This window comes from Bos indicus x Bos taurus, chromosome 28 (genome assembly GCF_003369695.1).
Source record: "Bos indicus x Bos taurus breed Angus x Brahman F1 hybrid chromosome 28, Bos_hybrid_MaternalHap_v2.0, whole genome shotgun sequence".
NCBI lineage: Eukaryota > Metazoa > Chordata > Mammalia > Artiodactyla > Bovidae > Bos > Bos indicus x Bos taurus.
In genome coordinates, this window is record NC_040103.1 from 19,225,214 (window position 1) to 19,247,720 (window position 22,507).

Here is a 22,507-nt window from a genome sequence, read left to right on the forward strand (position 1 = left end):
CGAGTCTGTGATGCCATCCAACGGTATCATCCTTTGTCATCCCCTTCTCCCACCTTCAATCTTGCCTAGCATCAGGGTCTTACCAAGGAGTGAGTTCTTTGCATTAGTGGCCAAAGTATTGGAGTTTCAGCTTCAGCATGAGTCCTTCCAATGAATATTCAGGACTGGTTTCCCTTAGGATGGACTGGTTGGATCTTCTCCAATAAGAGAAGAGTCTTCTCCAACACCACAGTTCAAAAGCATCAATTCTTTGGTGCTCAGCTTTCTTTATAGTCCCACTCTTACATCCATACATGACCACTGGAAAAACCGTAGCTTTGACTAGACGGACCTTTGTTGGCAAAGTAACGTGTCTACTTTTTGATATGCTGTCTAGGTTGGTCATAGCTTTTCTTCCAAAGAGCAAGGGTCTTTTAATTTCATGGCTGCAGTCACCATCTGCAGTGATTTTGGAGCCCCCCAAAATAAAGTCTGTCACTGTTTTCCCCATCTTTTTGCCATGAATTGATGGGACCAGATGCCATGATCTTAGTTTTCCGAATGTGGAGTTTGAAGCCAACTTTTTCATTCTCCTCTTTCACTTTCATCAAGAGGCTCTTTAGTTCTTCACTTTCTGCTGTAATGGTGGTATCATTTGCATATCTGAGGTTATTGGTATTTCTCCCGGCAACCTTGATTCCAGCTTGTGCTTCATACAGCCCAGCATTTCTCATGATGTACTCTGCATATAAGTTAAATAAGCAGGGTGACAATATACAGCCCTGATGTACTCCTTTCCCGATTTGGAACCAGTCTGTTGTTCCATGGTCCAGTTCTATCTGTTGCTTCTTGACCTGCATACAGATTTCTCAGGCAGGTAAGTTGTTCTGTCATTCCCTACTTTTGAAGAATTTTCCACAGGTTGTTGTGATCCACACAGTCAAAGACTTAAGCATAATCAATAAAGGAGAAGTAGATGTTTTTCTGGAATTCTCTTGCTTTTCCGATGATCCAGTGGATGTTGGCAATTTGATCTCTAGTTACTATGCCTTTTCTAAATCCACCTTGAACATCTGAAAGTTCACAGTTCACTTACTGTTGAAGCCTGGCTTGGAGAATTTTGAGCGTTACTTTGCTAGCATGTGAGATGAGTGCAATTGTGTGGTAGTTTGAACATCCTTTGGCGTTGCCTTTCTTTGGAATTGGAATGAAACCTGACCTTTTCCAGTCCTGTGGCCACTGCTGAGTTTTCCAAATTTGCTGGCATTTTGAGTGCTAGCATCATCAAACAGCAGCATCTTTTAGGATTTGAAAGAGCTCAACTGGAATTCCATCACCTCCACTAGCTTTATTCATACAAATGCTTCCTAAGGCCCACTTGACTTCACATTCCAGGATGTCTGGCTGTAGGTCAGTGATCACACCATTGTGGTTATCTGAGTCATTATGATCTTTTTTGTAAAGTTCTTCTGTGTATTCTTGCCACCTCTTCTTAATAGCTTCTGCTTCTGTTAGGTCCATACCATTTCTTTTCTTTGTTGTGCCCATCTTGGCATGAAATGTTCCCTTGGTATCTCTGATTTTCTCGAAGAGAAAATTGCTGTGGTTTAATCAGATTGTTTTGCTTTTTATTTTTATATTGTATGAATTCTTTGTTATTTTGGATACTAACCCCTCATCAGATATGTGATTTGCAAATATTTTCTCCCATTTGGTAGGTTGCCTTTTCATTTTGATTTCCTCTGCTGTGCATAAGCTTTTTACTTTGATGTAGTCCCACTCTTGGCTTTTGTTGCTTTTGCTGTCAGTTAATAAATTATCACCACCAATAATTATGTCAAAGAGCTTTCTGCCTATGTTTTCTTTGAGGAGTTTTATGGTTTCAGGTCTTATGTTTTTTGTAATCCATTTTAAGTTAACTTGTGTGTGTTGTGTAAGATTGTGGTCCAATTGCATTCTTTAGCACATGGCTATCCTGTTTTCCCAACATCATATTGAAGAAACTGTCCTTTCCCTGTTGTATATTCTTGGCTCATTTGACATTTGTTAATTGAACACTTATTCATGGATTTATTTCTAGGCTATCCTGTTCCAGTGGTCTTTGTGTCGTCTTCTGCTACCATACTGTTTTGACTCTTGTAGCTTTGTAGGGCTTTCCTGCTGGCTCAGACGGTAAAGAATCCACCCTTATTGTGGGAGACCTGGGTTCAGTCCTTGGATTGGGAAGATCCCTTGGAGGAGGGCATGGCAACTCACTCCAGTGTTCTTGCCTGGAGAATCCCCATAGACAGAGGAGTCTGGTGGGCTACAGTCCCCGAGGTCGTAAACAGTCGGACATGACTGAGCGACTAAGCACACACATAGCTTTGTAAGATAGTTTGAAATCAAAGAGCCTGATTCCTGCAGCTTTGTTCTTTGTATTGCTTTGGGTATTTGGGAGTTTTTGTATTTCTGTGCAACTGTTAGGATTGTTTGATTTCTGTGAAAAGTACCCTTGGAATTTTGACAGGTTGCACTGAATCTGTGTATTGTAGTATGGACATTTTAACTATTCTTTAAATCCATTTCATCAGTGGCTTAATAGTTTTTGGGTACAGATCTTTAACCTCTTTGGTTAAATTTACTCCTACGTACTTACTGCTTTTGATGCAGTTGTAAATGGGATTGTTTTCTTAATTTCTCTTATATGTTTTTAGAGTATAGAAATGCAACAGAAATATGTGTATTGATTTTGTGAAATATTTGATTGTGCCAGGTCTTAGTTGTGGTATGTGGGATTTTCGATCTTCAGTTACGGCATGCGGAATCTTGGTTGCAGCCTGAGAACTCTTAGTCACGGCGTGTGGGATCTAGTTCCCTGACCAGGGCTCCATCCTGGGCCCCCTGCATCGGGAGTGTGGAGTCTTAGCCACTGGCCTACTAGGGAAGTTCCTGTATATTGATTTTTTATCTTACAACTTTGTACTACATTCATTGATTCTGAGTTTTTGGGTGGAATCTTTAGAGCTTTTGGTATATAATATCTTGTTATCCTTAAATAGTGAACAGTTTTACTTCTTCCTGATTTGGATGTCTTACTCTCTAATTGCTGTGGCTAGAAGGGACTTCCAATACTATGCTGACTAAAAGCAGCTAGAGTGGACATCTTCGTCTTGTTTCTGATCTTAGAGGAAAAGCTTTGAGCTTTTCAGTGCTGAGTATTATGTTAGCCGTGGGCCTGTCATATATGGTTTTTATAATGTTGAGATATATTTTCTCTATATTCATTTTGTTAAGAGTTTTTATCATGAGTGGGTGTTGATTTTTGTCAGATGCTTTTTATCCTGTTGAAATGCTCATATCATGTTCAGTCTTCCTTTTGTTAAGGTGTCATCACATTGATTTTGGGGTAAATTTGATTTGTTGAACTATCCTTGTATCCCTGGAATAAATCCCACTTGATTTGCTAGCATTCTGCCAAGGATTTTTGTATCTGTTCATCAGGGATGTTGGCCTCTAGCTTTTTTTTTTCTTTTGGTGTCCGTGTCTGTTTTGGTATCAGGGTAATGCTAGCTTGTAAGATAAGTATGGAAGTATTCCCTACTCTTCTATTTTTTTTGGAAGAGTTTGAAAAGGATTGGTATTAATTCTTGTTTGAATTTTTGGTAGACTTCACCAGTGAAGGCATCTGGTCCTGGAGTTTTTTTGTGTGAGGTTTGTGGTTACCTCATTTTACTGTGCTTCACTTTATGGCACTTGTAGATGTTGCTGATTTAAAAAAAAAAAAAAGTTGAAGGTTTGTGGCTACCCTGTGTCTTATTGGCATTGTTATTCTAAATGTATTATATTTAAATTAAGGAAATAAGCTTTTTTTTTTTTTAAAGACATAATGCTATCGCACATGTAGTGTAAACATAACTTTTACATGCATTGGGAAACCAAAAAATTTGTGTGACTTGTTTTACTCCAGCATTTGCTTTATTGCAGTGGCCTGGAACTGAACTTGAAATATCTTAGAGGTATGCCTGTTACTGGTCTGTTCAGGTTTTCTGGTTTTTTTTCAAAGTTTTTTTCCCTAGGAATTCATCCATTTTTTCTAGGTTGCCCAGTTTGTTGGCATACATTGATAATTGTTCATAATAGTCTCTTATGATCCTTTGTATTTCTGTGTTATCTGTTGTAACATCTTTCATTTTTGTTTTTTGTTTGTTTGGGGAAGCGGGGGTGGGGGAGTTGGCCACATTATATGGCTTGTGGGATCTTAGTTCCCCAACTAGGAATTGAATCCAGGCCACAGCAGTGAAAGCAGGGAGTCCTTACCACTGGACCACCAGGAAATTCCCTCATTTTAAAATATTATTTGAATCTTCTCGTTTTTCTTCATTGAGTATTATTGTTCAGTCATGTCCAACTCTTCGTGACTCCATGGACAGCAGCATGCCAGGTTTTCCTGTCCTTCACCATCTCCCAGAGTTTGCTCAAACTCATGTCCGTTGAGTCAGTGGTACCATCCAACCATCTCATCCTCTGTCGTCCCCTTCTCCTCCTGCCTTCAGTCTTTGCCAGCACCAGGGCCTTTTCCGATGAGTCGGCTCTTCACTTCAGTATTCTTGTTGAGTATAGCTATAGGTTTGTCAATTTTGTTAATCTTTTCAAAGAACTAGCTCTTGGTTTTACTGATCTTTTCTGGGTTTTTTTTTTTTTTTTAATCTCTTATTTCGTCTGTTTCTGCTCTGATCTTCGTTATTTCCTTTCTTCTACTAACCTTGGGCATCATTTTTTCTTTTTTTTCTCCTAGTTCCTTGAGGTGTAAAGTTAGATTATTGGAGATTTTTCTGGTTCTGCAAGGTAGGCTTTTATCCATATGAACTTCCCTCTTAGAATTGCTTTTGCTGCATCTCATAAGTTTTGGTATGTTTTATTTCCATTCTCATTTGTCTCAAAGTATTTTTTATTTCTCTTTTGATTTCTCCTTTGACCTAGTCATTGTTCAGTGGCATGCTATTTAATCTTCACATAGTCACAGTTTTTCCAGTTTTCTTCTTGTAATTTATTTCTTCTTGTAATTAGTTTCTGTGGTGGCTGGAAAAGATGCCTTGAAATGCTTTCAGTCTTTTTTAGGTTTATTAAGACTTGTTTTGTGGTCTAACACTATTATCTATCCTGGAGGATGTTCTTTAAGCACTTGAAGAATGTGTATTTTGTTGCTTTCGGATAGAATGTTCTGTATATAACAAAACAGATATAAATAAATGACCATATAATCTTTGCTTTAAGAAGGATCTTTACAAATTGTTTTAAAAATAAGAACTACATGAAAATAAGTTTTGTACAGTATCTTTAGTTGAAGAGAATGCAGTTTAGTCTCTTCCACCACATTATACATTTTATGGTGGTAGATAGCTCTGATGCTTTTAAATTCTTCTTTTTAAAAACAATATTTATTTGACTGTGTTGGGTCTTAGTTGTGGCACGCAGGCTCTTCATCGGGGCGCATGGACTCTCTGTGGCAGCATGCCAGCTGCTCTCTAGTTGTGGCACGCGGGCTTGGTACTTGCAGAGGGTGGGCTCTCTAGTTGTGATATATGGGCTGTAGAGTGTGGGTAAGTAAGTTGCAGTGGGTGGGCTTAGTTGCCCCATGGCATGTGGAATCTTGGTTCCCTGACTAGGGATGGAACCCTCGTCCCCTGCATTGGAAGGCAAATTTTAAACCATGGACCACCAGGCAAGTCCCTTTTGTTGTCTTTTAACTCGTTTAATTTTCACAACATTCTCATCTTAAAGATGAGAAAACTTGGGCAGGAAGTTAAGAAAGCCAAGTTCCAGTGTCTAATAAATGCTCAAGCTGAGATTTGAAAACCTCAACAGTCAGCATTTGCTGAGTGTCTAACACGAATTTGGTGTAGGACCTGTATTTTAATAGGGAATTTGATTGCTCATGGGCCAGATAACTAGAGTAGGTGTGCGTTTTAAAATGAGATGTAACTCCTGAATTGGCAGAGTGATCAGAGATTGCATTTTACATGGAGAAGTTTTAGGGGAGTTGGAAGAGCCATGAGGTCCTGGTCTTACAACTTGAGAACTTTTGGTTTCTCTGGTTTTGAAATGAAAAAAAAAGTTTATTTCATACCATAGACAGAAATAAACTCAAAATGGCTTGAACACTTGACATGACAACATTAAACTCCTAGAAAAGAACATAGGCAAAACATTCTCTGACATAAATCATGGCAGTGTTTTCCTAGGGTAGTCTCCCAAGGCAATAGAAATAAAAGCAGAAATAAACAAATGGGACCTAATCAAATTTACAAGCTTTGCATTGGAAAGGAAGCCATAAACAAAAAGCCTACAGAATGGGAGAAAATATTTGCAAGCTATGTGACTGACAAGGGCTTAATTTCCAAAATATTCTAATAGCTCATAACAAAAAACCAAACAACTCAATTAAAAATAGGCAGAAGACCCAAATAGACATTTCTTCAAAGAAGATATACAGATGGCCAGTAGGCACATGAAAAGATGTTCAACATTACTAATTATTAGAGAAATTCAAATCAAAACTACAATGAGATACCACCTCACATCAGTCAGAATGACCATCATTAAAAAAAATTCTACAAATTAAAAATACTGGAGAGAGTGTGGGAAAAGGAATTCTACACTGTTGGTGGGAATGTAAGTTGGTACAGCTGCTGTGAAAAACAGTGTTGGAGTTCCTTAAACTAAAAATAGCTATACATATGATCCAGCGGTCTCACTCCTGTGCGTGTATCCAGACACAACTCCAATTTAAAAAGATACATGCACACCTGTTTTCATAGCAGCACTGTTACAGTACCCCACACATGGAAACAGGTTCATGGAGAGGTGAGTGGATAAAGGTGTTGTCATATATACACATGGAATATTACTCAGCCACAAACAAATGAAATAATGCCATTTGTAGCAATATGGATGGGCCTGGAGGTTATCATAACAAGTGAAGTAAGTTAGAGAAAGAGAAATACCATAAGAGGTCACTTATATGTGGTATTAAAAAATATGACACAAACAAACTTTTCTGTGAAACGGAAACAGTCTCACAGAAAACTTATGGTTAGCAAAGGGGAAATGGGGTGGGGGCAACTTGGGATTAGCAGACATGGCCTCTAGTATATAAAGAAGATAACCAACAAGGACCAACTGTATAACACAGGGAAGTATTCAGTATCCTGCAATAAACCATAATGAAAAAGGATATGAGAAAGAAAAAATATTCTCTTATTGTGAAACTTGAAGTTTAACTAGGGAGCTTCATAAATATGGTCCAAGGTAGAAAGGGATTGATGTCATTGGACAGAAACTAATGAATGACACAGCGTTAGAATGAGGTAACCCCAGAGAGCATCTCATCCCTGCTTCTCAAGTGCGTCTGGGAACCTGTGGGTCTAGCTTTACTGGTGGAATCTGAGGCCCTACTGAAGAAGAGTCTACATGTATTCCACAAGGGATTCAGATTCAGTTAAAACTTGAGAAGCACAGATGTGGTCTAACTCCATCATTTTACAAGTGAGGAAGCAGACCCTGAAAGCCCAGATAATTTGGCTGGTTTTAATGGGAGCGTGAGGACTTGGGCCAGTGCCTCAGGGTCTTGGTAGGGCTTTGCCTACACTGTGCCATCCTGATGAGAAAGTACTTTTGGATTTCAGAGGACACTGTCTCTTCTAGAGGGCTTCTTTCAAAGCCTACAAAGGTAAAGGCATGTACTGATTCTTTCATTTCCCCCTACCTAGAACCGGAGTGTCACTTGTTTTAGCTATACTCAGAATACATTTCTTGGAGAAATCATGTTGTAACTTAGTTTTCTTCATCATGTACGTTCTCTTCCCAAAGATCTCTGTCATTTCTGGATACTATCTAATATTCCTGTGTTCAGAACATGTGTTTTTTCTTCAGTCCAAGCCTGCATGGTTGAAATTATTTTCAGCCCCTAGTCATTTCTTGTCCCCCCCCACCCCACCCCCACCCGCCTTTTTTAGGAAAGAATTAAAACTTAGAGAAAAAGTTTGTTTACTGTTTGAAGAGTAAGAAGCCTCTGAAAAAATTGGATGAATAATCTTGTTTCTAAGTGTTACTTCTTCCTTACTAAAATAGAAACAGGAGAAATGTAGACAGCATGCATTGCTAGAAGTGTGCTGTGCCCTGCTTTTGTCTTCACCTGTTTTCCACTGAGCATGATTTGTAAGCATGCTCAGAATATTTCTAATCTCAGTTACAAAAGTGATCCTCTGAAATGTTTTTATGAGGCATCAGTGGCACATTTTTTGAAAAGCATTCAAGGTGAATCATTTTACACCTAACACAGATTTGATTTTTGCTGTTAAAAACACTAAGGTAAAGCACAGAGAACATACAATTTTCCATCTCTTGATTTTTTTTTTTTAATTACAAAAATTTTTGACTATACTGTGTGGCTTTTGGGATCTCAGTTCCCTGACCAGGGATTGAACCTGGGCCATGGGAGTGAAAGCATTTATTCCTAACCACTAGACCATCAGGGATCTCCCATATTTGCCATCTATAATTTTTAAATGTAGTTAAGTAGTGTTAAGAATATTCACATTTTTGTGCAGCAGATGTCCAGAACTTTTTCATCTTGTAAAAATGAAACTACACCCATTGAATGAGAACGTCCCACCTTTCTTTCCCCCGGTCTCTGGCATCCACCATTCTACTTTCAGGTTTTATGAATTTGACTACTTTAGATATGTCTCTGGGCTTCTGAGATATCTCAGTGGTAAAGAATCAGCCTGGCGACACAGGAAATGAGGGTTCAATCCCTGGGCCGGAGGATCCCTGGAGAAGGGCATGGCAGCCCACTCCAGTACTCTTGCCTGGAGAATCCCATGGACAGAGGAGCCTGGTGGGCTACAGTCCATGGGGTCCCAAAGAGTCAAGACATGACTGAAAGACTGAGCACAGATACCTCATAAGTGGGATCATACAGTATTTTTCTTTTAAGTGGCTCATGTTATATTTCATTATTAGCTTAAAGTCCTTAAAGTTCATCCATGTTACAGCATGTGTCAGCTTCCACTCTCTTCAGGCTGATTTCACACTGTACATATATACCACATTTTGTTCATTTTTCTATTGGTGCTTAGGTTACTTCCTCTTTTTGACTACTGTGAATAATGCTGCTATGAACATACGTGTATAGTGCTTTTTTCACTTTGACTAGCTTTGTTAAATTATCTGTGAGTTTGTTAGTGAGGAAGACATTAGCCTAGTTGGAAGACTTCCATTTCTTTCTCCTTGCCTGCTAACTATATAACTTAATGTAAGATATGTGACTGCTATGAGTCTAGGGAGCTCCTTTTGTAAGAGATGAAACACATTTCACAGAATTGTAATAATTCTTAAATGTAACACAGATGAAAGGAGACAAGTGACTACTTAGTTAAACCATATGCGTTCAGTACTTCTGAGTTTGTTGTTTAGGTGAGTTGTACCTGAAAAAATAGCCACCATAACATTGAATATTGGTATCATTAATTCCTCAACTGTATAATGTATGAATTTTTTATCTTTAAAATGTAAATAGTAACTTTAATGTTGAAAAGGAAGAATGAGTTAAAAAACAAGAAAGTATACGTTTTGAGTAACAATCTGATTTTAACTCTTGGTTAATCTCTGATGAATGTGAGCACCTTGAAGGAGTTAGTGCCTGGTATTAACCTTGATAGTTTATTAGTAGAGTTGAAAGAAGTTACCAGGCCTTTCAGATACTACACATTAGATTTCCCCAGTTTCAGATAGAGTTGTAATGGTTTGGCACATGTGGCAACAAACAGCATCACTGTCTTAAAAGTTGTTTTTTTTTTAAAAGTAAAGAACTCAGGAATGTTTGTCTTCTAGGCCCATCAACAGAGCAGACGAGCAGATCGTTTGTTAGCTGCAGGGAAATACGAAGAGGCTATTTCTTGTCACAAAAAGGCTGCAGGTGAGTATTCTTTTTAAGTAGTACCGAGTCTGAAACTGCTGGGCAGTTTCTTTTTTCCAGTTCTCTCTCAACACAGTATTTAGGATGAAAGTCACAGGAGTAGTGATGTGTTATTGCCCTGCATATGTAGCACACTGACTCCCGACCCACTGTAACACAGCTTGGAATATTTTTCAAGTGAGTGTGTTAGATTTTCCAGCTCCTCTTAGCCTGGTCTTTCTAAGTCATGGAAATTGGATATGCCTTATTGGTAAATGATTCCTGGACACGACTTTCTGAGCCGGAAGATTCCCCAGAGACAGAAGTGATTGCAGTAAGTGTCTGTTGGTTCATCTTAGTTGTTATAGAGGAGTTTGGATTTCAAATATTTAGCCATTTTGGGTTCTGGAATTAATAACTAATTTAATTCCAGCCAATTAATTTTCACTGAGTTTCTGTTTCCTAAGGTGCTGATAATGGAAAACACATCAAAACCCTTTCCTGTGGTTTTTCTTTAGCTTCCCTTCTGAATGTTTCATCTATACATTCATGCCTATAGTATCATGCCGCTGATGACCTTTTAGGTGTGACATTTAGAATTACTGGATTCCTTTCAAACACCTTATTTTATCCCAGTCATAAAAGTTAGTGTATGTTGAACTCAGAAATAGCTCTCCAGGGTCTGTTTTGTACAGACTGGTTTCTGTTAGCCGAGTAACAAGCCTAAAAGCTTAGGAGTGGGAGTGGTACATCCAGAATCCGCGTGGCCACCGTTCTTTGAGCGGGCCCTGTAGTCTTCCTGCTGGAGAAAGGCACTCCTTTCCCTGAGGTCAGTGACATAATCAGTATCCTGTTTTTTCCCAGCAGAATCTTCTCCTATGTTGCCTCACTGCTGAAATATAGACAGTACAGTGGAGACTGGTTTAGAAAAGTCCTTCTATGTCAGTGATTTTTGCCTACAAGTCAGTAATTTTGAGACAAAATTTCAAGCCTTACTTTTGAAGAGTTAGTTTTGCCACTGAAGTGTATCCTTCAGCTGTAGGGCTGAGCACATTGTATGTATCCCATAAATCTTTGTGGTTTTTAATTTATTATTATCACTACTTGGCCATGCCTCACAGCATGGATTGTGTGTTGATTGGTAGAATATTCTTTTTTTCCCCCAGAGAACAAAGGATTTATTACTTGCATCAAGAAAGGAGAACACTTGCTTTCCCAAAGCAGTGTCTCTGATTGGTAGGATATTCTGAGTATATAAAAGGTATAAAAGTGTTTTTTTTAAGGTTTATTTATTAATTTTATTTTTGGCTGTCCTGGGTCCTTGTTGCAGTGCCCCAGCTTCTCATGGTGGCAGCTTCTCCTGTCGCAGAGCACGGGGTCGAAGGCACACGGGCTTCAGTAGCTGCGTGCTCAACCTGGGCTCAGTCGTTGTGGCTTGCAGGCTTAGGTGCTCAGCAGCACGTGGGATCTTCCCTTCCTGCTTGGGAGGGAAGTTTCTTTCATTCCTAGTCTATATTCCTGTCTTCATTGGAAGACTTAAAATTAATGCTGGGCTTTAAACACCTCTCCCCCTTTCTCTTTATCTAAATTCTGTGACTTTGTCAGGGGTGGAAGGATAAAAGCAGTTTGTTGGATTTCATTAGCTCTAATTTTGGAGGTACAACTTTAAGTGTGGTTACTTAATCCCAGCCAGCCGATTTGATTTGGAGTTTAGACTTGTTTGAAAATAGCCTTGTGTTGTGTTTCAGAGTTAGAGTTGTGAATGTAATGCTAGTTTGAGAATTAATGTGGATAGAATGAACTCAGTGTTTTCTAAATTGACTTAACATCTAGGCTTGAACAGAGCTGTTTTGGGAGGTGTGGATGTAAATATATCCTGAGAGTAAGCAGCTGAGTGTTTGGAAATCATGTTAGAGACACAACAGGGGAAGGTCGTCATCTGAGGAATGTTGGAAACAAAAGCCTGAAGTGAGAGAATTCACTAGCAGAAGAAGGGGCCTCATTTGAAGAGCAGAGGAGACCCTGAGACTACAGCGCTAAGGACTCAGATCCTCTGCATGGTAGTGTTCTGATCGTGCCTTGTGGGTGTGTAGAGGTTACTTGATCAGCTGACATACCAAACTCAGAAAGAAAAAGCCACCTTCAATCTGACAGGGGGTAGGGAAGAGGAGGTGTACTTATTTTTACCACCCTATATTGAAAAAAAAGTTAAGCTGTAAACTACCAATAATTCACCACTGTTAGAGGACTCTCTTGCTTTAATCCTTGATTAGCAGCTGTAACTGGGTTGCTGTAACTCTCTCTCGTCAGTCTTATGCAGTCCAGTCTCTAAGTGGATTTCTTTTCTTTCACAGACAGCAAAAAGGGCAAAAGCTTAAATGGGAAGTTAGTAACAGCCATTAACAATGTTTAGAAGTCAAAGTGAACTTTTCGGAAGATGAACAGAATTGAGTGTGTGTGTTTATATGTACTTGAAAATACATCTTGACCTGAACCTTCTGCGACTGTGGTGTCACAAAAATGATTCGGAGCATGTCAGTCTTTGTTGTTTAGAGTCAGTGCTGTGCTATGTGTGCAGAGTCAGTGCTGTGTGTGTGCAGAGTCAGTGCTCTGTGTGCAGAATCAGTATTGTGTGTGTGTGCATTCAGTGCTGTGCTGTGTGTGTGCAGAGTCAGTGCTGTGTGTGTGCAGATAGGCTGTGGCAGCTCAACAGATTCATGATAGAATAGTAGTAGATATTATTAAAAAGTAATTCTTCAGATATTCTTAATTCCTTTTCCTCATCATCTACTTAGTATTTAAATATTAGCCTTGTATCATGATTGAAGGAAGGAGTTTAACCGCATTGTTAGATTTTCTGAGATGAGTATTCTCTACTGACATTTTTGTCATGGTGGGCACTCGTTCCTGTTGTGGCTGTGGAGCAAATTCACTACCATGCAAACAGATTAAAAACCACCACCACAATGTTGTCATTATCCTCCAATTAAATTAAGTTTTTTTAATAATTTTTTTTTCTTTTAAAGTAACTTTTAAAGGCTCAGATTTTAAAATGACATTGGGTAAATCTTTTAAATGACAGTGTGAGTCTTGTTGAGTTCTCTGCTCTTTGGGAACTCAGTGTCCTTGGGTGTCTTCTGTCATGTTATAGTTTCAGGAGTCTACAGAAGGAGGTATTCCATTTGGGTTAAGCATAGTTTTGTGAAACTTTCATTTTTTAAGAAACTGAATGTGAAGCAAACTGTAGTTCATACAGGGAGACAGATGTATGCAGAGGGAATGGGAGGGATGTCTAGGGAAATTTATCCACACTTTCACAGTAAGAAATAGAATGTCTCAACAGACTTAAACATGAAGAAAAGGAAAAGAAATGGTCTGTATGCAGTTAACGGACTTAATATAGGAGTAAAAGAAGGTTGAGGAAAAAAAATTTAATATGGGTGGAACAAAGGCTGTATAACCAACTGTGTTTTCTGGTGGAGAGGGAGCACCCAGTTAGGCTGCCTTAAAGACTGATACAGCCTGGCAGACAGTAGTTCCAAGTCACGAACTTAGAAAATCATTAAAATATTTGGATTAAGAGTAGACAGAAAGCAGTGCCTGTAGTGTCAGCAAAAAGGCAAGAAGGAGCTTAATGTGTGAGAGATGCCAAAAAGTTTATAGTGAGGAAGAGATAAAAAATGAGGATTAATTGGACACAACTTGTTACTAATACTAAAAGTGAAAGTGAAGTTGCTCACTCGTGTCTGACTCTTTGCGACCCCATGGACTGTAGCCTGCCAGGCTCCTCCCTCCAGGCAAGAGTACTGGAGTGGGTTGCCATTTCCTTCTCCAGGGAATCTTCCAGACCCAGGGATCGAACCCAGATCTCCCTCATTCCAGGTAGACGCTTTAACCTCTGAGCCACGAGGGAAGCCCGTTACTACTTGTTGTTTTTACTATTGCTAGTAATACTTGTCATTTATACTCCATCTTGTTCCAGACAAGCTATAACAGGGCTTTCAGAGGAATACAACAAAATATAAACTCCACAGAAAAATAAAATGGGAAAGGGCTGGGAGTCTAGTTCCCAAATGCATCATGAGCTCTTGAAGGGAAACATGGCTCCATGGTTTCCAGCAGTTAGCTTGTTTTCATAAACTTCATAATACTGCCTGCAGCTGCTTATTTATTATAAAGATCAGTGAGTTCTTCGGACTTTTAACTACCAAATTCATGGTAGGCTGATGATATAACTTAGAAACAATTCAATAAAATGGTTTTGTAGGAGGCAAAAATGATGGTCTAGGTATTCACGTGGGTAAAAAGTAATTGATAGTCAGTATCTTGATATTTCTATGAGCATAATAGGATTTTGATAGGTTTTTATATAATTTTAATCTTCCTTAATTGTTTTTCTGATTATGTCATCTTTACTTCCTTAACTGTGAAATCTACAGTGATTTAAAAGAACCAGCTCCTCCAGGTGAAGTATGGGATATCTCCATTTGATTACCACTGATCTCCTTTTTGGGGAAGTTAAGAATCCTTTTTTTAAAAATCCTTTTCAGGAATAGGATAACTGTGTAGCAGAATTGCTTCTAAAACCAGTTCTCTTTGTCAAAGGAAGAGTATTAAAACTCGTACTTTGATCTTTTAATAACAAAATGATGACATATATTAATGTGCCTTTTTTTTTTTTTTTTTTTAAACCAGCATATCTTTCTGAAGCCATGAAGCTAACACAGTCTGAGCAGGTAAGACACTTTTAATATTTCCAACAAGGGTTAGAAAGGTTTTCTTGTGGAGACTTGAATTGTGTATAAAATAAAGTTCTTGAAGGGAAACATGGCTCCTCCCCAAACACTACAGTCAAAAATACATAAATTGGGGAAGAGATTAGTTTTTCAGAGAGGAAATTAAAACTAAATGAATTGACATACACACACTACTATATATAAAATACATAATCAACAAAGACCTACTTCACAGCACAGGGACCTCTACTCAATACTCTATTATAATGACCCGTCTGGGAAAAGAATCTAGAAGAGTAGGTAGATGTATATTTGTAATGATTCACTGTACTGTACACCTGAGACTAATACAACTTTGTAAGTCAACTATACTCCAATATGAAATAAAAATTAAAACTAAATTGCTGCTGATGGCATGCAGAAACTGCTTGTCCTTTTTTTCCTAGGGTTTTCTCATAGACTTTGGATTGCCATGTGTGTCTTTTAGAGACCCCACTTAATGCCTTTTCTGATATTTAGCTCACAGTAAGCAAGCTGGCCTAGCCAAGGGGAAACCAGTTGGCCTTTCCTTTGCTTGTCAAAGATCATTTAAATCCAAACCTGTCTTTTCCTGAACTCCAAAGCGCTTCTGGCGCTTTTATTTCACCAGGGGCTTTACATTGTCTTTTGTGTTTGTGGAGGGCCTGCCTAGGGTTTTAAAATGCCTTTATAAAAGCTGAATCTTCAACCAAAGGTGATTTCCTGATAATAAAAGTGGCAGATACAGAGGAGTTACTTGGTAAATCTTTAATTGACTTAAGGAGATCTGAGGGGATCTCAGTGACAGGGGAAAAATAGCAATTCTGTAGAAGCTGTGATCCATTCTGTGTACTTCCTTTTGACTGTCCAGAACTGCTTGTGTTAACAGTGTAATACAGACAGTGCATTGAACCCTTGTTGATAGAAAGACTTTATTTGTAGAATAGGAGTCCAAACTGGAAATTTTCTGATTTTAAGCTGAGTACAAATATCATTGCAGAGGGCTGAGGCACGTTCAAAAAAGGTACGATTCAGTGTGTTGATTTGGAATTGGAATAGGACTTACTCTGACTTCTTGAACAGTGTTTTGCTTATGAATAAAGATGGTAGCTTACCTAGAAAGACTATTTATTATTTTGGAAAATGTTTGGCGTTCTATTGCAAACATAGTATAAATTTTAAAAATTTTGAAAATTCAGGTGATACTGGCTTATTCAGAAAGGAAAATACTAGAATACCATTTACTGGATATTACTAAAGAGACTTTAAAAAAATGTTAAATTATACTTTTCTTTCTGTGTAATAGGCTCACTTATCACTGGAACTGCAAAGGGATAGCCACATGAAACAGCTCCTCCTCATCCAGGAGAGATGGAAGAGGGCAAAGCGGGAGGAGAGACTGAAAGCCCAGCAGAGCACAGACAAGGATGCAGCTGCCCAACTTCAGGCATCTCACAGACCCTCTGCTGAGGATGCAGACAGCCAGAGTCCCCTGCTGTCTCAGAAGTACAGCCCTTCCACAGAGAAACACTTGCCTGAAATTCAGGGGGTCTTTGACAGGGATCCAGACACACTACTATTTTTACTTCAGCAGAAGAGGGAGCCAACAGAGCCATGCATTGGAAGCAAAGCCCCAAAGGATGATAAAACAATTATAGAGGAGCAGGCCACCAAAATTGCAGATTTGAAGAGGCATGTGGAATTCCTCGTGGCTGAGAATGAAAGATTACGGAGAGAGAATAAACAGCTAAAGGCGGAAAAGGCCAGACTTCTAAAAGGCCCAACAGAAAAGGAGCTCGATGTAGATGCTGATTTTGTAGAAAAGTCAGAGTTATGGAGCTTGCCACCACATTCGGAAACTGCAGCAGCCTCTTCAACCTGGCAGAAGTTTGCCTCAAACACTGGGAAAGCCAAGGACATTCCAATACCCAATCTTCCTCCCTTGGATTTCCCATCTCCAGAACTTCCCCTCATGGAGCTCTCTGAGGATTTTCTGAAAGGATTTATGAATAATTAAAATGAAAGGCCATAGAAGAGGTAAAGAGAGGAAATAATATGGTAATACAGATAATCCAGCAAAAATGAAAAAGGGAAAGCCGCGTGCAAGGGTAGTCCCGGAGGTGCTGCGCCAGGCACACTGCAGAGAAGAGGCATTGACAGGACTTGGCACGGCCACTGCGGAGCATGTCGCGCGTCTGATGTACTGACTCCAGTTAATGATTCCAGACTTGGCAGATACGAAACTGTTGGAGGTTCATTCTCTCCTGATAGAAACCAAATGGCTACCTGGAATAATTTTTTTCAAGCAACAATTATTTTTATCTTCAGGGTTAAAATTTATAAAAGTATGTTATGTGTAATTAATCTGTAATGCCATAAATGATAATGCAAAACCTAAATAATATGGTTGCCTGAGGGGCTGCCTTGTATTTGAAACGTGCTTTCTATCATGCATTGACTGTATGCATCGTTATGCACATTTCCTTTGTCTAATGAGGTGTGTAAGACACACCTTTCTAGAAGAAACTGTGTGCCACACTTTGCACTACTCGTAACATAATGATAACCTCAAGACTATCAGGAGAAATATTTAAATTTCCATTTATGAAGAAAGGAACCAAATTATTAGTTATGCTTTTTTTTTTTTTTTTAATTACCAGTTTACATTATTAATCAGGGTGCATTTTAAGTTCTAACTTTTTTTGTTTATTGTGTAATGCATCATTTGAAAATATCAAGGAAATATCCTTTTGTTTTTAATGATGCACGAGTGGAAGTAATGCTAGTCGGCAGTATTTGATTGTAATAAATCAATAAAGTAATTGTATTTTATACCTTTGTTAAAAGCAAGTTTTGTTCAGCTTCTGTGTTGGAAATTTTGAACATGAATTTGAAGACATTCTGTCAAACAATTACTTTGGTACGTTAGAGATTTTCTTCATGTTTTGTAGTCAGCTACCTCTACAGCTATGGTGGAAGAGAACAAGGAAGTCGCTGAGCCTGTATGTACCCAGCCTTCGTGGGCTGGCACGCAGGGACGGTGTTCAGGCTGGAGGCAGCCGTGCTCCAGCGCAGAGCAGAGGTAGCGAAGTGCTGCTTGGATCCTCTCCTCTCTGCAGAGTCCAGTGATGTTCCAGGAGTGGGGAGAAGAGGAAGGTGTAAGTGAAACATGAGGGTATAAGCCACCGGGTGTGTTTAAGGCATACACTTGGTTAATCTTGGGAGAGAGGCAAAAATACGGATGAACGGCATCTCCTGAGGGAATGGGGACAACTGGGCTGAGGGGATAGGGTTGGGCTCACATGTCTAGTGATGACACCAGCAGAAGGCCGAGGAGATGAAGTGACCATGCAGAAGTCCCTTTTTCCTGTGTCTCATCTGGGTGCAGATGAAACCAAAAATAAACTTAGCTTCTTAAAATAGGAAAAGAGTTCTATTCTCTGTTGGTTGTCCATCTCAGTGTTGTAGTATCCTAGACTCGGAATACTTTGCCTGCCTAACCATCCTTATAAAAGTTGAGATTTGAAAGATTGTGCCAATAATGACACTGTTATAGCCTATCTATTTTACTTTTAAAAATGAGATGTTATGTTTTGACGTGAACACTTCGTAAGACACCCTCCCTTTCTTCCTCTACCATCTCCCTTCCCTGGTCAGCAGTTTGACATGTATTCCACAAGACCCTGTTCTGTGCATTTCCACTAGCATACATGTTAAATAGACGAACGTTACTTTTCCATTGTCTTTGAAGCATTTATTCACGTTTTAGTACTCCTGTTTCATCTTGTTTTTAGGTTTTGTATTTGAGTCTATCCGTAGAATGTATTGGGTTGGCCAAAAGGTTCATTCATTTTTTCCATAAGCTGGTTCTGGTAGCACTTAGTTATCTTTAACTTCACTCAGAACAGTTTTGTTAGATTGTATTGTGACAACTGTACATCAGTGTGCATTTTTAAAAAGTTGTCAAAATTGGTGAATTTTTATGTAGCAATTTTAATATTGAGAATGGAAGAAAATATTTTCAACGTATTATGCTTTATTTCAAAAGAGAGAAAAATGCAACTGAAATACAGAAAAAGATTTGTGCAGTGTATGGAGGTGTTCTGACTGATGGAATGTGTCAAAAGAGGTTTGTGAAGTCGGCGATTTCTTGCTGAACGATTCTCCACAGTCGGATAGACCAGTTGAAGTTGATAGCGATCAAATCGAGACATTGAGAACAATCACCATTATACCATGCAGGAAATAGCCAACATATTTCAAAATACCCAACTCAAATTTGAAAATCAGCTGCACCAGTTTGATTACGTTATTCCCTTTGATGTTTGAGTTCTACATAAGTTAAGCAAAAAAAACCTTGACCGTACTTCTCACGATTCTCTACTTAAATGTAATGAAAACATTCATTTTTAGAACAGAAATGGGCAATGTGACAGGTGATGAAAAGTGGATACTGTACCATGAGGTAAAACAGAAGAGATCATGGGGCAAGTGAAATGAACCACCACCAACCACACTTAATTCAGGCCAGTCTTCATCTAAAGAAGTGGTGATGTAGATATGGTGGGATTGGAAGGGAGTCCTCTATTATGAGCTCCTCTGGAAAACCAAACAATTCCAACACGCATACTGCTCCCAGTTAGACCAAAGGAAAGTAGCACTCGACAAATAGTGCTGGAATCACTCAACAGACAGTGCATCATCTGCCATCAGGATAGTGCAAGATCACGTTTCTTTGATGATCAGGCAAAACTGTGACAGCTTGACTGGGAAGTTCCGATTCATCCGCTGTACTCACCAGACACTGCACCTTCGGATTTCCAGTATTTGCGTCTTTACAAAATTCTCTTAATGGAAAAAAATGTCAATTCCCTGGAAGACTGTTAAGGTACCTGGAACAGTTTGCTTCGCTTAAAAGGATAAAGTATTGGGAAGATGGGATTATGAACTTGCCTGAAAATTGGCAGAAGTAGTGGAACAAAATGGTGATTAACCCTGTTCAATAAAGTTCTTGGTGAAAACAAAAAACGTGTCTTTATACTTAAAAACCAAAGGAATTTTTTGGCCAACCCAGTATATGCCTTTTGACCAGATGACTTGGTATATTCGTAGCAACCTAACAGTGTCTCCATGGAGTGAGTGAAAGTCGCCCAGTGGTGTTTGACTCTTTGCTACCCCATGGACTACACAGTCCATGGAATTCTCCAGGCCAGAATACTGGAGTGGGTAGCCTTTCCTTTCTCCAGGAGATCTTCCCAACCCAGGAATCAAACCAGGGTCTCCTGCATTGCAGGCAGATTCTTTACCAACTGAGCTATCAGAGTGGGTGCTTAAAACACTATTCCACAAGGCACGTGGCCCATCTCCTAGCCGGGGTTTGTAGGTGCTCTCTTCTCTCTGTGTAGCTTAAGGCCCTTAAAGGGATTTAAGGAAAGCTTTCTTCCACTAAATGAAACTGAATTATGCATGTACTGGAAGTGGAGTAGACTTGTCCTTCCTTACTCAGTGGTGGCCTCTGCTTTTGAACCCAGATAACTATCTGGGCATTAGAAAGCAGTCCTAAATTCTTACTCTTAGCTTTTCACAGAATGTCAACAAAAACATTTCTTTCAGAAAGTGAGTATGTAGTAACAGTCTTGGTATAATGTCATGGTAACCACAGGTAAATCCATACTGAATTCAGAAACCATGCTTATGAGGAAATAAGATACTTTCAAAATCATTCTTGAAGCCATTGTCTATCCCTAGTGTCTTAACAGAAGGTTATTGAAATAATGAAAATATTTTGTCTCTAGATAAGTTAATTCAAAACATTAAAGCGCTTTCTGCTTTTAACACTTTTTAAAAAATTGTAGTTGGTGTCTCTTTTGCTGTCTCGTACACAGGGTTATTGTTTCCATCTTTCTAAATTCCATATATATGTGTTAGTATACTGTATTGGTGTTTTTCTTTCTGGCTTACTTCACTCTGCGATGTATAGATCAGTCTTATGGACTCTGTGGGAGAGGGAGAGGGTGGGGAGATTTGGGAAAATAGCATTGAAACATGTATAATATCATGTATGAAACGAGTCGCCAGTCCAGGTTCGATGCACAATACTGGATGCTTGGGGCTGGTGCACTGTGACAACCCAGAGGGAGGGGAGGGGAGGGAGGAGGGTGAAGGGTTCAGGATGGGGAACACGTGTATGCCTGTGGCAGATTCATTTCGATATTTGGCAAAACTAATACAATATTGTAAAGTTTAAAAATAAAATAAAAATTTTTTTAAATCTACAAAAAAAATAGTATGATGCATGCATTAGGTATTAAATAAATGCTATCTGAAACAAAAATTGTAGTTGGGTTTTACAGTATTAGTTTTCAGTGATTTGTTATTTTTATAAATTTTACTTCATGTAAAATTAAAATTTCAGCTGTATTCCCTGTTGAATATATCCTTGCAGCTTATTTATTCACAGTACTTTGTACCTCTTAACCCCGAATCCCAGTCTTGGCCCTCCACACTTCCATGTCCCAGTAAGTAGTTTGTCTTCTATTATCTGTGAGTCCCTTTTTGTTATAATCATCTTTTAAGGTGATAATATACAGGATTTGTCCTTCTGATGTATTTCACTAAGCATAATACCCTACTGGTCCATCCGTATTAATGCAAATGGAAGAATTTTTATTCTTTCTTCTGGCCAAGTAATATTACATTTTACAGCCATACTGACAGGTCTGAGGTCATATCTCGTGGTTTTGATTTGCATTTCTCTGACTAGCAATGTTGAGCATCTTTTCATGTGTCTGTTGGCCATCTGTCTTCTTTGGAAAAATGTCTTTTTAAATTTACTGTCCATGTTTAATTAATGAGCTGTTTATATAGTTCAGATACTAACCTATATTAGTCATAACACAAGTATTTTCTATTCAGTAGGTTTGTGTGTCAGTGGTTTCCTTTGCTGGACAAGAACTTTTGTTTAATTTGGTCTCATTTGTTTACTTTTGCCTTTGTTTCCTTTTCCTGAGGAGACAGATTTAAAAAAAAAAGTGATTTATACTGAAGAGTGTTCTGCCTGTTTTCTTCTAAAAGTTTTACGATTTCTGGTCTAAACATTAAGGTCTTTTATCAAGGGACTAGATCTGATTGATAGAGTGCCTGATGAACTATGGACTGAGGTTTGTGACATTGTACAGAAAACAGGGATCAAGACCATCCCCATGGAAAAGAAATGCAAAAGAGCAAAATGGCTGTCTGGGGAGGCCTTACAAATAGCTGTGGAAAGAAGAGAAGAGAAAAGCAAAGGAAAAAAGGAAAGATATAAACATCTGAATGCAGAGTTCCAAAGAACAGCAAGAAGAGATAAGAAAGCCTTCTTCAGCGATCAATGCAAAGAAATAGAGGAAAACAACAGAATGGGAAAGACTAGAGATCTCTTCAAGAAAATTAGAGATACCAAGGAAATATTTCATGCAAAGATGGGCTCGATAAAGGACAGAAATGGTATGGACCTAACAGAAGCAGAAGATACTAAGAAGAGATGGCAAGAATACACAGAAGAACTGTACAAAAAAAGATCTTCACGACCCAGATAGTCACGATGGTTTGATCACTGACCTAAAGCCAGATATCCTGGAATGTGAAGTCAAGTGGGCCTTGGAAAGCATCACTACGAACAAAGCTAGTGGAGGTGATGGAATTCCAGTTGAGCTATTCCAAATCCTGAAAGATGATGCTGTCAAAGTGCTGCACCCAATATGCCAGCAAATTTGGAAAACTCAGCAGTGGCCACAGGACTGGAAAAGGTCAGTTTTCATTCCAATCCCAAAGAAAGGCAATGCCAAAGAATGCT

At 38.9% G+C, this 22,507-nt stretch overlaps 1 protein-coding gene across 2 annotated transcripts in view; it reads left to right on the forward strand.

Moving 5' to 3' along the window:
• NRBF2 (nuclear receptor binding factor 2) overlaps positions 1-17,505 on the forward strand; it is a 29,177-nt gene extending 11,672 nt beyond the window's left edge. The window contains exons 2-4 of one of the 2 annotated variants that reach the window (XM_027530622.1): positions 9,856-9,940; positions 14,615-14,655; positions 15,980-17,505. In XM_027530622.1, coding sequence (XP_027386423.1) covers positions 9,856-9,940; positions 14,615-14,655; positions 15,980-16,690 — 837 coding nt within the window. In that variant the 3' untranslated portion in view covers positions 16,691-17,505. The remainder of the gene's footprint in view (positions 1-9,855; positions 9,941-14,614; positions 14,656-15,979) is intronic. The other variant, XM_027530623.1, reaches the window with a different exon arrangement.
• The last annotated feature ends 5,002 nt before the right edge of the window (positions 17,506-22,507 follow it).